This window comes from Drosophila sechellia, chromosome 2L (assembly GCF_004382195.2).
Source record: "Drosophila sechellia strain sech25 chromosome 2L, ASM438219v1, whole genome shotgun sequence".
NCBI classification, from domain to species: Eukaryota; Metazoa; Arthropoda; class Insecta; order Diptera; family Drosophilidae; genus Drosophila; species Drosophila sechellia.
Window position 1 is genome coordinate 9,197,048 of NC_045949.1, and position 15,937 is coordinate 9,212,984.

Below are 15,937 nucleotides of genomic sequence, written 5' to 3' on the forward strand. Positions count from 1 at the left end.
TTTACAAATTGTATTTCAACGGTTTCGCGCTTCATTAAAATTGCTGTTAAAATAACACACGCATAAGCGACGGGTGAAGAAGGGAAGCGGAAGTCCTGGCACAAGGACGCATAGAAATAGCTAGAGATACTCGCATGTGTGCACAGAGAAAAATATTAGCTGTCTCTTAAAGTGGCAACTAAATATCAGTTACCAAAATAAGTTGTGTTTCATCTAAAACAAAAATAAGTGTCATCTTTAAATCCAAATATTTTTGATAGTAAACTAGTTTTAATCATAAAATTTTATTTTATTTTGGCTCCCATTTAAATGCCTATCTTTTTTCTTTCTCTGCATGACTGCGTGTTTCTAAGCGTGTGCCAGCTGACAAGGCTTACAATATGATTTTGTGGTTCTGTTCATTTTTTGAGCTCGGTCTTGCTTGCTGTCTCCTTGTTTTGTGCTGGGTTAAAAAATTGTTCCCCGCATATAAACACACCATTCAACGCACTCGAGTACGCACACACACACACTGAAACTCACACATTCGAATGCACGAGCACGGAGTTAACCCATGAGTTGAGTTGCCCTTTGTTAGTTCTTGAATTGAGCCACTGAATTCAGTCTCAACTTCAAAACAACTTTCACAACTTTAGGATGGCTGCATCTCTTAAGGAAACTTAGGCAAATTAAATGAGTGTAGTTGAAGTGAGCTTTTGAAATATTGGTGGTGAGGGGAAATTAAAGTATCACAGTTTAAATGGTTAGAAACTAAATGAGTACGTTTGTTTGATATAGTCTTCAATCCAATTATAAATTATTTCAAATCAATACCTAAAAAAATAGGATGTTTTCTAAACAAAATTATTTAAGCTATGGTTTTATGTAACATCCTTCAAAATAAAGTAGTTTGAATATTCATCCCACAGCAAATGAATCAGTGACTTAAAACCTTCATGACTCAGGATGCTCTGGATGAAAACTTCTTCAGATGCGTCTGGCACTCGAAAGATACCCGCCAGCTAAAGTGTCACTAAATCTCACACCTCGACACCCAAAAGGGTTAAAGTGCGGTTTTTGTTTTTTATTTTTTGTTTTTGTATAGACCGTAGGCGGTATTCGTTTCGTTTTCAGTGTTTATTTATTTTATGGCCCTTTTTTCCGCTGAAGTTTAAAAAAGAGAAAACACCAAAAAACAAGCGAAAAAGAAACCAAAAATGTTTTCCAATTTTGTGGACGCTGGCAGTCAGCAGGAGACCACGATGAACGCCTGGCTGAGTGACAACAACACCAATGGGTATGGGCATGGGGGTTAATGGGGGCGGCAGATGATTGGGGGCGGAAGGCGGAAATTTCGGGTCTGGCCGAGTATATTAAAAGCCAAAAAGTTAATGAAGCGTTAGGCGCTGCAGACGAAACCGCAATAAAGCGGTGCAAACATAAAACAGCAAAAGAGCAGGAAATTTATTTATTACTTTGCCATTTCCGCCCAGCCACGTCCCCTTAACTTGGCTATTTAAACAAAGGCAAACACAGAATAAGAATGGCAAGCATTCGAGTCGCTACTTCAACTTTTTTCGTGCTCCTTCTGTCAGGACACGCGCAGCTGTTGATTTTAAATTGTTGTTGCTCGTTGCTTGCCGTGGTTTTGTCAGCTTTTCCAGCTTTTCCTGCAACACGCAGGTCCTTAGTGAGTGCGTGTGTGTGTGAGAGAGAGAGCGAGGCGGGAGGACTCGCTTTTGGCCATTGTCTTTGGCACTTGCCTCTAAGCGGCTACTTGAGCAGTAAAACCGGCACGAGCATTTGCATTTCACTTCTGCCTTCACTTATTCTTTTTCACAACTGACTTTCTTGCTTTTTTATTGTGCTGCAGCAAATGCCGCAGAATGCTTGTCAGCATTTTGTCATCCTCCACAGCGCCCTTCCCCTTATTTGTTCCGCTTTGCAGCAGCGGGACAATGCGACATTTTTCTTGGCATTAATTGCAATTAAAAAGTAATTCCACAAAGTCGATATCGTAGTTAATTGGCCAATTAGGAGCAGAATGATGTCATTTTGCAAGGGATAAGCTTCAGATGTCCACATTTTTATTGTATTTCCTAAAAACTTTATTTTCGATTTTAGTTTTATTGGATTTATTTCATTTTTAAATCCGATTTCACTCCAGCCCAGCATTTAGCTTAGTCCCTTAAACAAATTTAAGCTTTTCAGAACAACGTTAATGAATGGGAATCAGTCAACATTTATCTTCTATTCAGAGGACAGGAGCAGATCCTGTGGTGTTTGATGTCGCAGCCCGCCTTATTTATTGACTGTTAAACTTTTCATTAGCCATTTCGTTTAATTCGCACACAATGGCGTGAGATTGAAGAGGGCTTTCACTGAGGGCAGAAAAGCAGTGAAAGTCCCGACAATGGCGAGGAGAAAATGGCAGCGGAAATACGCAGCATCACAAGCAAACAACCAGCGGCACTAAGTATAATGTATTTGTGTTGAAAGGCAACCACACAGTGGCAACTTTACTGCCAGTGTGTGCGGGTCCTTCTGCTCGCGTATGTGTGCGTGAATCAAAGATACAATCAGTGCGCAATTGTCTGCGTTGATGAGCAGCAGGATCTGGGAGTCGCCCTTCCTTAAGCCGAGCAATTCCCAAGCCAGTGCCCATACAATATTTGCTCCTCTCTCTTCTTTTATGACTAAAAACGCCGCGTAATCACAATGATAATCATCACACATCCAGATGCCGAAGAGAACTTGACGGAATACATACAATTTATTATTATTATTGGGCTTAATAAAAAGCTTTTTATGCCAGTCATGATTACATTTGACGAAAGAATATGTATTGAAAACAGCAGTTAAAATAATGTATTTTATATATATTATAAGCTTATACATTTGTTAAATAGTTATAAATTGAACGAATACAAAAAAATTATACACATGTTATCCAAAAAATAATCCGTCTTTTATATTACAAAATCATTAAATATTTACAATAAATGACAAATAGTTAATACATTAATCCCACTTTGATTAATGTTTTTAGGCGCAATATAAGATGTTTAATAATATGTGAGCTTAGTTGATTATAAACATTAAATTATAGTTTCGGCAAAATTTGTACAATTTAAAGGCAAATAATCCAAATGAGCTGCTGCAATTGCAACTACTAACTTGATGTGTAATATTGGCAGGGCTATTGATTTGCAAACATAAGCCTCATTTGAATACCATCTCTAATTGGATTCCAGACCAACTACATTCATAGGTGTATGCAAATTATGCACACGAAGCATCGAGTACGGGCTGCTGTGGATTATCAGTACCTAATAAGGATCATATGCCACTCACCTTGACGAATTTCAAAATAGGGATTCGCAATTTACTTGTTTTGCACAAGCCGACCAAACTTAACCTAATTTCCCGCTTCGCTGAGCCACAAATATTTTAAGCGCATTTACATCGTGTTCCCTTTAAGGTGACAACTGTGGGTATCTGAATGTGAAACTTGGGAAAATAGCAAACAACTTAGGACCAAATATACATACATACATATGTAGTCGCACTGCAATGTATTCTATTTAATGCTTACACGAACAATGCTCGTATGTATTATTTGTGCTAAAAACGTCGGCGAGCTGACAGCGTGATGCCAGTCAGCCTGCTTGGCCCGCATAAGTATGCTACAGAAGTGTGTATGGTCTAAAAGGATGCCATCGCACACACACACTCACACACACACAGCACAGACAGCAATCGAGTAGTGCGACATATTACAACTCCCACTTTTCCACCCGTTTCGCAGCGAAACGCAGTCCACAGTCCTTTAAGCGAGACCGAAACCAAAGCTTTCATACATTTATATGGCAAATGTCGGTTTGAGATTTATGTACGTATATTTTTTTTTTGCATCTGTAACGGACTGATTTTGTAGCTGTCCACTGGGAAAAAAAGTGAAATCAATAACGTGCTCTCTGCATATGTAAATATGCTTTTAGTTAACAGTTTACCAATATTCTGATTTGCTTAACTCAACTATACTTTGTATTTCTTTGTTCAGCTCGATTATAAAATGGGAATGCGAATTGTACATATGTGTTTTTCCTCTCGCTAATTAAAAGTTTTTTTCTTTTTAGCAAGGCATTAAATTACTACACAAGTGCAGTATTTCAGTGTTTTACCCACAAACCGCCCGATGACGCCACATTCAAGTGATTCTTTGTAAGCCACAGTATATTTTATATATATTTTTTTTAAAGAAATGTGTCAATTTAATGGCGTTGCTTTATGGGCGTGGTGGATTTGAATGTGGATTGTTCGGCCACGCAAGAATTTATTTTGCCACAATTTTCTATTCTCTGTTGATATTTCATTCTCTTTTTTGTGGTCTTCAACTGCGGTTGAAGGGGGAAAAAAAACCCAGTGAAATAGAATTTATACCATGATGATGCAATTGCAATTGCATTGTTAATTTTGCAAAGTGCGGTTAACCGAGCGGTAAAAATATGTTGCCAGCAATAAAATTAACTCGCTTTGTAAGGGTTAAACTGGTTTCAAAAACATGTTGTTCAGCGATTGGAAAAAAATAGATTTACTACTGTACCATAAAAATAATTGAAAACGCGAAAAAAGTATTTTCAAATTCCCAAAAAGAAAAATCCGAGTGAAGCAAAAGAATAATATCCAGGGACTTTTCTCTTAATCGCCCCTCTCACATTGGCCATTAACGGAATCATAAATTATTAACTAGGCCCGAAAATCTGCAGCTGGATAAATGCTCTCAGCCAGAAAAGTGCGCTCAAGCAGACAAGGGACCAAGTCGAGGGAGGTATAAATATGTATGTACATATAAATATGTATAAAAATCCCCAAAAAAGCACAGCCACACACGAAAATCATGTTGAACACCGAAACTGTATGACACACAAACACAAGAGTCAACATTTCCTGTTGTAACGCAAATTGTGAACAACTTTACTAGACCTATTCTGTTTTTCTTACTTTTTCCCTTTCATATTGTTGGCAAGGATAACAGAGTTCGTATCGCTTCCATTGTTTCGCCAGGCGTAATCACAACAATGCCCAAATAATGACGGAAGTACATGGGAACTATCCTGGCCCAATATCCTGTCCAACAAAAACATGCTATCGATGGCCCAAAATTGGATTGAATGCCAATGTGTTTCTACGCCTAGGCAAATATGGCGAATATATTAAATCAACAGGATGTGCTACGTGATTTGGCAATGCCTAAGATAAATATAAACAATGTGTCCATGTATTGCCCCATATAAGCAAGAAACCTTGAAACCAAATGAATCAAAATAAATTTGTATTGATTTTTGTATATTCCAGAGTGGCACGCGTTTATTACTTATTTACATGCATGCAAATATTGCTGATATTGTATTTGATGTTGAAAATTGAAGTTTTAGTTAAAGTTCAAAGGTAAACTTAAAGTTGATTGTTATGCATTTAAAGTGTTTTAATTAGATTAAACAAACTTACCTTATTCCGCCCACATTGAGTATGATCCGATTTTCGCCATCCATGTTGCATGCAACAGTTGTGGAAACAGCAGCCGCATGCCAAACTAATTATTCGACGGCCCGCCAGCAAATCGAACAAAAACTTAAGCTTTCAGGAGTTTTATGTTTCAGATTTTACAAAATGCTGTCACACACAAATGTACTTATGTATACACAGACACTAAAGCACTCGCGATCCACACGGCGTATGAGCAATCTGTTGCCTTCTAATTAGACTTGGTCGCAGGATGCACTTCCTCTTCCTCTTGTGTTTTTTGCACTCAGAGCTGAGCTTGTTCGTTTGGGTTTATGGTTTTAGCTCTGCCTTACTTCTCCCTTTCCATCGTCCTTATACACATTTGGCCCACGGCACCTCGTTGTCCTTTGACTGTAAGTAAAAAAGGAAACAAAATGGATCCCAAGGACTTTAGTAGAGTAATATGCATACCGAGATTCGGTTAATATTTGTGCAGCTATGCCCCAAAGACACACACGCTCAAACTTATTTATATGTAAAATGCATTTTATGTACATGCAAATACTTGAGGCATAATCCCAGTTGCGCAAAAGTGCGCCAGCATCGAAACTATTTGCCTTTGACAAACGCAAATTTAATTAGATATTTTTGTTGCACGGAATTTCTCAAGTATTTCGCCAAGGAAGCACCATCAGATTTCAACTTTAATTGGAATTTTAGTTGCAGAATAGTTGGAATTATTTGATGATTATACATTTTTGCCTTGAATTAAGATATTCCAAAGGTTTTTCATTTGAACAAATCCATCAAACCAAATGAAAATATAATAACCACGGGTATTTCACTTCCACTTGATAGTAGCACAATATTATCTATTATTTTTGGTATATCATGTGAATTGTGATTAATTAAAATTTAATTTTGACCCCCAGGATGTCATTATAATTTATTAAAAATACAATACATATCATAGGTAAAATTTGGCAACAAAAATACAAGATTAAAGTGCAGCAATTCAAAAAATACGTTATATAATGAAAGACGCAACTCAGCCACTTGAGAGCTCCGTGAAATTCACAAAATTAACAGTGAACACACAGCACTCAAAAAAAGTTAAAGGTTCGAGAAAATCAAGAAAAGCGTTGTGCCCCATCATTGCGGCAGTTTTATGGCCGAAATGATGTGGCCAGATAAGAAGACAGACCTGCATTGAAAATTCCTATATATACACTATAGTGGATTCGCTGTTATTTTTTTTTCGTTTCGGTCGCTTTGGCTGAGTATGCAAATTTTTTACTTGGCCGCACTTAAGCAGCATTTGGGCCAGGACTTGCGAGGAGGAAGCCGGGGCCATGTATTCGCTGTCAAAATGACAAAATGTTGGTTAAGTGCGACGAGCGCACAAAAGTCAGAATGGAGAAGAGGGAACAGAGAAGAGGTAGCGACAAGACCACTCCACCGATCAACCGACCGACTGACTGACTGACTGACTGACTATATAAAAAGGACACTCGACAGAGAGTACGACTTGCAGTCGGAATGAGATTCCGAGTGAGCAGCTGGGCCAGCATCAAGTGCGTCATCAATCTCGGCGGCGTTTAGAGAGACTTTCCATTCATTAAGTGGCTACCGCCGCCGAGGATTGACAGGAGCAGCTCCTCATCGTTGAGTGCTTTCAGTTCGCGCTTTGTCTTTGGGCCTCGGCCTCCTGTTCCCCAATCCAGCATCCTCAATTCCCCCGTCCCCATCCCTTCATGCCCCCATCCTCTTATATTCCCACTTCACAGCTGCACCGCCTGCTAGTGGCACTTCGCTGTCTCCGCCTCCAAGGACCAAGCATCCACTGACTCCCCAAAATCAATCACTTGCTCAGTGAGGCCCGGCATGTTCGAGGATGGGTCCTATCAAGTCCCTGGCTCGTTTCCCTTAGAGTCTCCTGTGCAAATGTGTGCTAAAGTGAATAATAAGTTTTTGCCAATTTCGTGTTGTGATGGAAGCGATTGGTTTAACTGACTTCGGGGATGTCAAATTTGTTTGTCGGTTGTATTTTTAAACAATTGAAAAGCGAAGAGTTACATAAAGAAAGTGTAATTGTAAGGCAACTGCTTACAATGTATTTAAGATGTTTGAATTTTCAGTTTTAATTTTAAACAATAGTTTAAAAGCCTTCATTTAATTATTGTATAATTTTGAGACCTACCGTACAGTAAAAAACTTTTGGTTTAATAAAAATCGCAATCATAATCAAAAATATTAACTGTCTGCGAAAATTTTCATTTCGCTTATGCAAACATGTTAATATGAATAAATGGCCAGAATAAATTGAATGTTTGCACTACACAAAATATCCATTTTAATTGCATTAACGCCAAGTCACTCATACGCCACATTAACCCAATGGTTAAGGCAACCCCCTGAAAGCAAAAACAAGAAAATGGAGCACTGCAAATGGACGCAGATAACGCTGACTTCGAGTCGCAATCTAAATCTGAATCTGAATGCGAGTATGGGTTAGTGCCAGCGGGAAAACCAGAGAAAATTCGAAACAATGCTGCCCACAGCGCAAAAAAAAAAACAGAAAAGTCAGTTCGAAATGGGGAGGCAAAAGGAAAAGTGTCTCGGAAAACAAAACTACGGCGAAACTAAATAGAAAAAGTTTCGGGTCAAACAAAACGTTTCCCTTTCGCTGCAGCGAAATAATGTGCAAATGAAGAGTGCAGCAAATGGCAACACACAGATCCATAAATCGAGTTGCGTTTTCCTTGTAAATTAGGGATGTAAGGGGCCGGCAATGCTGCTGATGGCGTTGATGGTGAAAATCAATGGCCAGGAAGCGGGCTTCTTCGGCGTCGCGGGAAAACTGCTGCGGACAAGGTCGGTCCGGCCATTGTCCAATTGTCCGGAGCGGAAATAACCAGAGCCAAGAGCCAAAAATGGTGCAAAAATGGCGCAAAAATGGGGCAACAAATGGGGATTGTTGGCGAGCATAAAGTTCGGAGAAAGCAGGAGTCCTTCTTCCTTTCTCGCATATTGGAAAATAGCTTCAAGACTTTAAGCTGAAATCCTTGCTACTGGGCTGTCGAATATCTATGCATCGAGCTAATGTTTCCTAATGATTATTTTCATTACTTTTTATTTTACGTTTGTCGAAATCAATTTCTTATATAATATTCGAAGAAATTCGGTACTATTCTCGGCTAGTGCATATGAAACTTGATTGCAAATGATTCTTGTAAATAGGAAGAAAAACTCTATCTGACTTGGTTGCTTGCAGGCGGAATCCAGCCAAATGCCAAACAATCTAGCTTCAGTTTATTGTTTGTCACTGCCTGCCTCGAAATGCATTATTTATCAGTTTCAAGCAAAAGTTCCCTGAAGTGAAAATGTTTTTCAAAAGTTGGCGAACTAAAATAGAAAAGTATAAAAATCAAACGGAGGCGCTTGAACACAATTCGAACAAGTTTTACAAATGCACATTGCCTTATAATTTATTAGTTTCAAAAAATATTTTATATTTTCATTATGCAAGCAAAATATATAAAAAGTAGTTATATAATACTGCACACAAAAAATTAACTTACTCATCAAATTGATATTGTACTTAAGCGCAAGTCCTTTTTTTCTGTGTGTAAAAAAGACACAACAAAGGGTCCAAGGACTTGCTCAGGACAATAGAGGAGAGAGCCTCAATAATCCGACATGGAAGCAAAAAGAGCATTGGCCCATGATAATAGCAAGAAATACATAATTCGTTTGTCTGACCAACTCCACAATATCCTGGAGGACAAAAGGAAAGGAGCCCCACGTAATCGCAAAAACATTGGCCAAGGCAAAAAGCAACTCAGCAAATGGGGCGCCTAAGTAGATGTACATCCCAGGGACTTTCGGGAAAATCGTGAAAAATCGAATTATGAATAAGCGGGGAGAGGGGCGGAAAAAAGGGGGGGTTGGCAACGTCATGCAGCGCATTTGAAATCATTGGCCTGTACCGAATGGGATTATCCCCAAACGTGTTTGCTGTACTGCTTGCTTTTAGTCCCGAAAATATGATTACTATTTGGCGGCAGCTCCAACTTTATGGCTCTCCAGGACCACGCCTCCAACGCGCAGGCCTGGTGTGGGCGTGGCTGCTTCCAGGATATCCTCCCCCTGTCAGGCATTAAATAATAGGCCATAAGAAATTGAATTGTAATTTATGCCATTTGTTATTCCTCCCAGCCAAGCCCTAACTTTTATGCATATGAAATACGTTTGACAGATGCATACATAATTAGACCAGAGGAGCAGTGCGAAATGAGCATGAGATGTTTAGATATGCCATCCTGATTTCAACACCACATTTATTTATTTATTCTTTAAATTTAAAGAATGCCATGAATGCTTTTTAATTTAAAAATTTAATCAAATATGCACTGCATTTTCTAAAATGCGTCAAAAAGAAAAACATAAAAGCCAGGCATAAAACTAATGCACACATCACTGGCTAATTGCTCATCAATTGAAAAGAAAAATAAACATTCCAAATTAAATACTAGAAAACAAAAACTTTTTGACCAGTTTCAACTGAGAAATGTATCAATTGAAGAATAATTTTCACAACAACTTCTGCCATGAAATTTCAGTTGAAAAAAACTAGAGTAGCGAAATCATAGCCAAAAGATTTATTATCGACATCCGCAGCAGCTGTCAGCACAAAGTGAAATTTATGTTTTCCTTTTCATTTCCCAGCCATACTTTGCTTCTACTTTTTTTTTTTTTTTTGTGGAAAACCATCACATCAGTCAACTCTCATTGGCAGTTATAGCCCGGCTCCACTTGGCAGTGTTTTAGTTTTGCACAACTTTTGCAAATCTCTTCAACTGCCTCGGAGTTCTTGAAGAGGATGGCCCAGAAATAGCTTACATACACACAGCACACGTATGAAACTCATTTTAGTGCTAGCTTTTCTCTGAAAATCCCCACCATTACTTTTTCTCAGTTATTCCGTGTTGAATGCAAACGTAAAACTGAAAAATTTCCCCCTTTCTGATGTTTGACATGCAAAAATATTTGAACCAGCCAAAGTGTAAGGACGACAAGCGGCATTGGCTGTCTGAGGAACTACTACATCCTTTTCATTCAGCACTTATCGCATATAATAGAATATGAAATTCACATAAATAATGTGAGTGCAATATGCACAAATACGCGACCCATTTATTTGCACTAGTTTCGCACTGCATCTCGAGTATATTGAAAAATATTTCATTACATTCACATGGGATATGGCAATTTGGCTCGGCTGGCAAAATCTTGCTTAGTTTTTGCTTCTGTTTCTGGCTCGGCGAATGTCCCTGCTGGCCTTTAATTAAAAGCAAACATGTTTGCCTGCAAACCCAAGGCAAACACACCCACTCACCCATGGCAGTACATTTTATTTGCCATAAAGTAAATGTTTTACAGACTTAAATTACATTTTGGCAGGGACTTCCCATGCCCATTTTCTCTGCCTGTGAACGACACGCGTGTTTGCATCACGTGTCGAGATTTCAGGTTAAATAATTTGTTTTCTGTCGAAATTCGTGTATTGAATTTTGTTAAATTGTTTACACAAGTTCGTGTTTCCTGCTTTACGTATGTAAACTAAACCACAGCCCTTGATTGCAGACTGCCATTTGAATTTCAAGGTTCAATTGTTTTTAGAAGTGTTTGTAATAAAAATGACAAAAGAACTGAAAAACTATTAGTCACATTTTTACGTAACTCTCCCAGAAATGATCTGCGAAATGATTGCCGCTTGTCGTTCGCTATCAACCCTATCATTTCCTTACACATTTTGTATAACCAAGCGTGCAAATAGCATTCGAAGACCTGGGAATTCTTATCGAAGCGACATTAAGTCATGCGGAATGGCAATCAGACCGAAAAAAACATCGATGAGATCACGAGCACATGACAAATGACAAGTGCCGTGGAGTTGGATGCGTGAAAACGCATTTCTCGGAGCGACAAGGAGTCCACATACTTAAGACGAACTCGGTTATGTGGTGACGTCAATGGCGGGCTGTTTAATTAAATTTTCAAAGTATTTTTCATGCTCTTAATTGTGTCAACGTCAGTGCCAGAGAATTCGAGGCGGGTGAGGGCTGGTCGGCAAAAATGCAGCAAGGCCGTGGATGTCATTAAGCGCAGCTTCCGCAGGAGCGTGCAAAAAGGAGTGGGAATGAGCGCCGGAAAGTAGGCTACACAAGTCAGTAGGTCACAGACATGAAAGCAGCAGCAGCAGCAGCTGTTGTCGATGACAGGCCCCCAGCTCCTTTTTCGATACGATACCCGAGGGGTTCGAGGTCCCCTTTTGCGCCACCCACTTGCCGCCCACATGAAGTGAGGGGAGTCCCCCGTTGATGGCCGCCTGTCCCCGCAGGCAGCCAAAGGAAACATTTTTCTAGCCACTCTTGCCTGGCATTTTCTTGGAATTTCATTGCAAATGCTTTTGGTCGCATTTTCCTAACCACTCTCCATCCCGAGCACTGAAGTTTACCTTTAGTGGCATTTTTCAAAACCTGTTCGCCAATATCTTTCGTTTATGCAGTCGGCTAAATCAAGGCGGTTGAAACTTTTTAATTTGGGTAACTTTATCCCGTTTTAATCAATGAAGGTCTTGAAAGTTTTTGCGGCTTTAAGTAAGTTCAACATTTGCTTTTGGCATAAATTAATTCGGAAAACTTATGGTTTTGAGCTAAAGTAACTTTTCGGATAGCTAATATATAAATAGGTGGGTAAGGAAGAAGGAACTTGTTTTTAATTTTATGCGAGGTAGGAAAATTATTATAAAATGCTGTGAAAGTACAGCACTTAATGGATCGATTGAGTGACATCAAGCACGCAATGCACCAAGTTAATGGGTAATGTCAATAACCATTAAAAGTTAATGCAATATTTAAAATTATATTAATAGAGAGAAATCATAAGAAGTGTAAAAATGTATTGATTAAAAATTGAAATGGTAGAATTTTATGGTTCCCGTTATTGGGTCAAAAAACTCGGTTACCACTTTGCCTGAACTCTGAACCGCCGCAAGCCATTTTCATCGAGTGACTTCCCTGCAATTAGAATTTTATTTGTTTACGAGTCATTTTCCAATTTAGGCATAAATAATTCATATTGCGTATACGCCCCGTTTGCTTTAGAACAACACTTCAGCTGGCACACCGAACGATAAACGGAGAGAGAAGAACAAAAGGCAAATCGCAGTTCGATAAAACCAAATTACATGCCAGTAACGACAATGACAATTGCGAAATTATAAAGCAGGCGAAATGCCATTAAAGGACATCGCATTCGCCGTATTCCCACTCGTTTGCAAAACGAGTCCTCAGTCCTCAAGTCCTCGTTGTCCGCTGTATAAAGCTCACGACGTGCAATAATCTGAACAATTGTAGTTTATGCCTTAATTTTTGTTTGCGTACATGTTTTATGGCCAATACCCCGCGCCCCCTCCCCGTGTTTTGTCATCTCCTTCTGTCGCCTTAATTACATTTCTCGTGTCTGCCTCACTCTCTCTCGTGGCTGCCTCCTGCTTTGTTTTATATCCTTTTTCAGTAATTTACTCTCCCCGGTTTGAATGTCTGTGATGTCTGTTTTACACAGCAAAAAGTTGTCTGCTTTCAGAAAATTTTAAAATGTATTTATTTAAATTAAAACTGTAATCCATCTTAAAGCATAAATTAAATTATTTGTAGGCTGAGCAAAATTTATTTCCCTAAACTATATTACTTGAAATTCTGAATCATAATCCATCTTAAAGCATAAATTAAATTATTTGTAGGCTGAGCAAAATTTATTTCCCTAAACTATATTACTTGAATTTCTGAATCATATCCTGTATGTTTTTAAGGCCTCTATTAATTTAAATTTTCCCTGTCACATTCTGCAAGAAAATGTTTTTTTTTTAAATATGCGTAATTTCTTTGATTTTATATAACTTAATTAGTGTATCTGCAACTGTGTGGCTCGGTTGGTAGTTAAGTAGTGTACGTTGTTTAACTCCTGTTTTTGTTTTTTGATAGAACCTCATAACTCAATTACGAAGTATAAAGGATTTTCATTGCCCGCACGCATCTCGCATAAAGATGAAGGCTTTGATGAATGTGAGGAAAGTTAACTGGCACTTCTTGGTGGCTTTTTACGGCTTTTTTGTTCAACACTTGCGACTATTTTCTGTTTATGTTTATTGGTCATGGTGTCTGCCTGTTCCTGGCGTGGTCCACATAAAATGTCACCGAAGTTGACAGTAAACAAAAAAGTTTTCGGCAATGAAAAAGTGTCTCGCAAATGTATCGTGGGCATTGGGCCAATCTGAAAGGACCATAAATTAAACCTTTTTGCCGCTGGCCAACACCGAAAACTACAATACTATGAAAAGGGGAAGATAAAGTGATACAGAGAATGGGGTATTCCCCAACTGCACAACCCTATAGGGTTTGTTTAAAGGCAAACAAAAAATTTAGGTGCATTAGTTATTTAAACCTCTTTGTGAAATTAAGTTTAAATATGAAATAGGTGCCTTTTTTTGATTTAAATGTCTTAAAATCTTTTTGAAAAGAGCACATTAGCTTATGTAAGCCTTATCCCTTTGGTTTAAAGTACCGAACAAGTTTATTTCATCTCCAAACTTTTAGCAATAATTGTATTCCATATGGACTGCTAATTTTAACAAAGCATAACTAACAGACACCAGATTCCATTACTATAGATTATCTCTACATAGAAAGTTGGGCTCAACGGAGACCAAAATAAATTAAAGTCGGCACAAAGGGCCACCTACGTTTTGGCTGATTTAGTTTATGGGTCCCAATGGTAGTGCAAAAAACCTACACAGTAGCCACTAAAAGAATTTTAGGAGATGACAATAAAGTTCGGGCTGACAAACAAAGGCGACAGTTTTCAAAAAAAAAAAAAAACATACAAGCATCAAAGCCCAGTTAAAAAACCCAAACAAGCTAGAAAACTTACCTATGACAAGTCCGAAATGGCTTTTTTAATCCTTTGGGCAAACTTTCAGCTTAAATCAGAGGCGACAGCAGATTTGAGACTTTTTATCGTAATTTTTTTTTACCACGAAAAACTTTTGGCCGCACTTTAACACTTGGGAAGACGGGGAACCTGTTAGTCCGCCCAAGGACACTGTCTCACACCCACACACTCACTCACACACCCACATACGCGGCGCTGACATATTGGCACATTCGCAGCAATCCACAGATCCTGCCGTCTGTCCGCCACACTAGCCAGTTACCAGGAATCAGTGGCCAAGACCGTAAACCATTAACCAGGTCCGTTCCGAGGCTTTTCCAGCAGGTTCTTGCCGCACGCACGTCCACAAGCGAACTGAAACCGAAACCGACACCAATGCGGAAAACTGAACGCGGTGCGCAGCCTGCCAAAAGGACATGCTGTAGTACTACTATCCGTAGTGAGCCTTCGTGGCCTCGGTTACCATGAGTTCGGGGAGCCTTCGCGAGGACCATTGACAGGATGCTGCCGGATGAAGTTGCCGAAAGACGGAGAGCGGAGCTTTTGCCTCTCAATCTCTTTCGCCAAGTGTGGTGAGTAAATTCGCCATTGCACTGAGAAAAATTTGTCTATTAATCTTAGTAAAGAAACTTAAATCAGAATGTAATTGGCTTCTGTAAAAATAATAAAATCATTTCAAATATTTCATTCAGAATCGGTTTACTTATTGAAAATTTATACATATTTCCAGTATTTAAATTTCTAATTTGATAAGAGACAATGCATTTTTAAACATATTGGGCTATAAATGTCTCATAAATCCAAAATGTGTATCTTTATTAAGTAAATTCAGTAGGAATATAAACGAGTTTAATAAACTCAGAGGATTTTATATTTATGGGTTTGAGTTTGAACCTATTTCAGCCTTTAAAATTGATAAACAAATGGTAATAAGCCCTTTATGATAAAAAATATAGAAAATATTTAATAAAATTCTCAAAAATGTTTATAATTGATTAAAAATTGGAATTTCAACGCAAGCGAATTTGCAAAAATATATATGAATGTACCAAGTTCAACAAACTGCGCAAGCAAGCTGAAAATATCGTTGACCAAGCGTTGAATTAATATTCTATTTAACGGCGTGGGCAATATCAGTTAGCAATCAACTTCAATTCAAGTAGCAATCTGGAGAAAAATCCAGTTTCCTTACTATGACAACTACATTCCAATAATAGTTGCGAAGCTTATTAAAAATTCAGAAAAAAAACCAATCAAAACGAACAAGCGCAGAGCAGCGCAACCAGCGGTAGTTAAAATTAAAATATCAATGCAAATATGCTGGACAGATTTTAATAAATGCAAAGATCGACATTATCTTCCGAAAAATGGGGAGTACCACCAGGTGATACAGGCGTAGAGAAATGTGTCGAATTCTAATCAAGACACGGAAGCA

General features: G+C 38.5%; 1 protein-coding gene across 4 annotated transcripts in view; it reads right to left on the bottom strand.

The window, feature by feature from the left end:
- Positions 1 to 15,023, bottom strand: part of LOC6611804 (potassium voltage-gated channel protein Shaw) — a 41,288-nt gene extending 26,265 nt beyond the window's left edge. Inside the window, exons 1-2 of one of the 4 annotated variants that reach the window (XM_032718794.1) lie at positions 14,482 to 15,022; positions 5,491 to 5,898 (exon numbers count right to left, since the gene is read on the bottom strand). In XM_032718794.1, the coding sequence (XP_032574685.1) occupies positions 5,491 to 5,534 (44 nt within the window). In that variant the 5' untranslated portion in view covers positions 5,535 to 5,898; positions 14,482 to 15,022. Of the gene's footprint in view, positions 1 to 5,490; positions 5,899 to 14,481 lie in introns of all 4 variants that reach the window. The other 3 variants (XM_032718782.1, XM_032718778.1, XM_032718787.1) reach the window with 3 other exon arrangements.
- Positions 15,024 to 15,937: the final 914 nt, after the last annotated feature.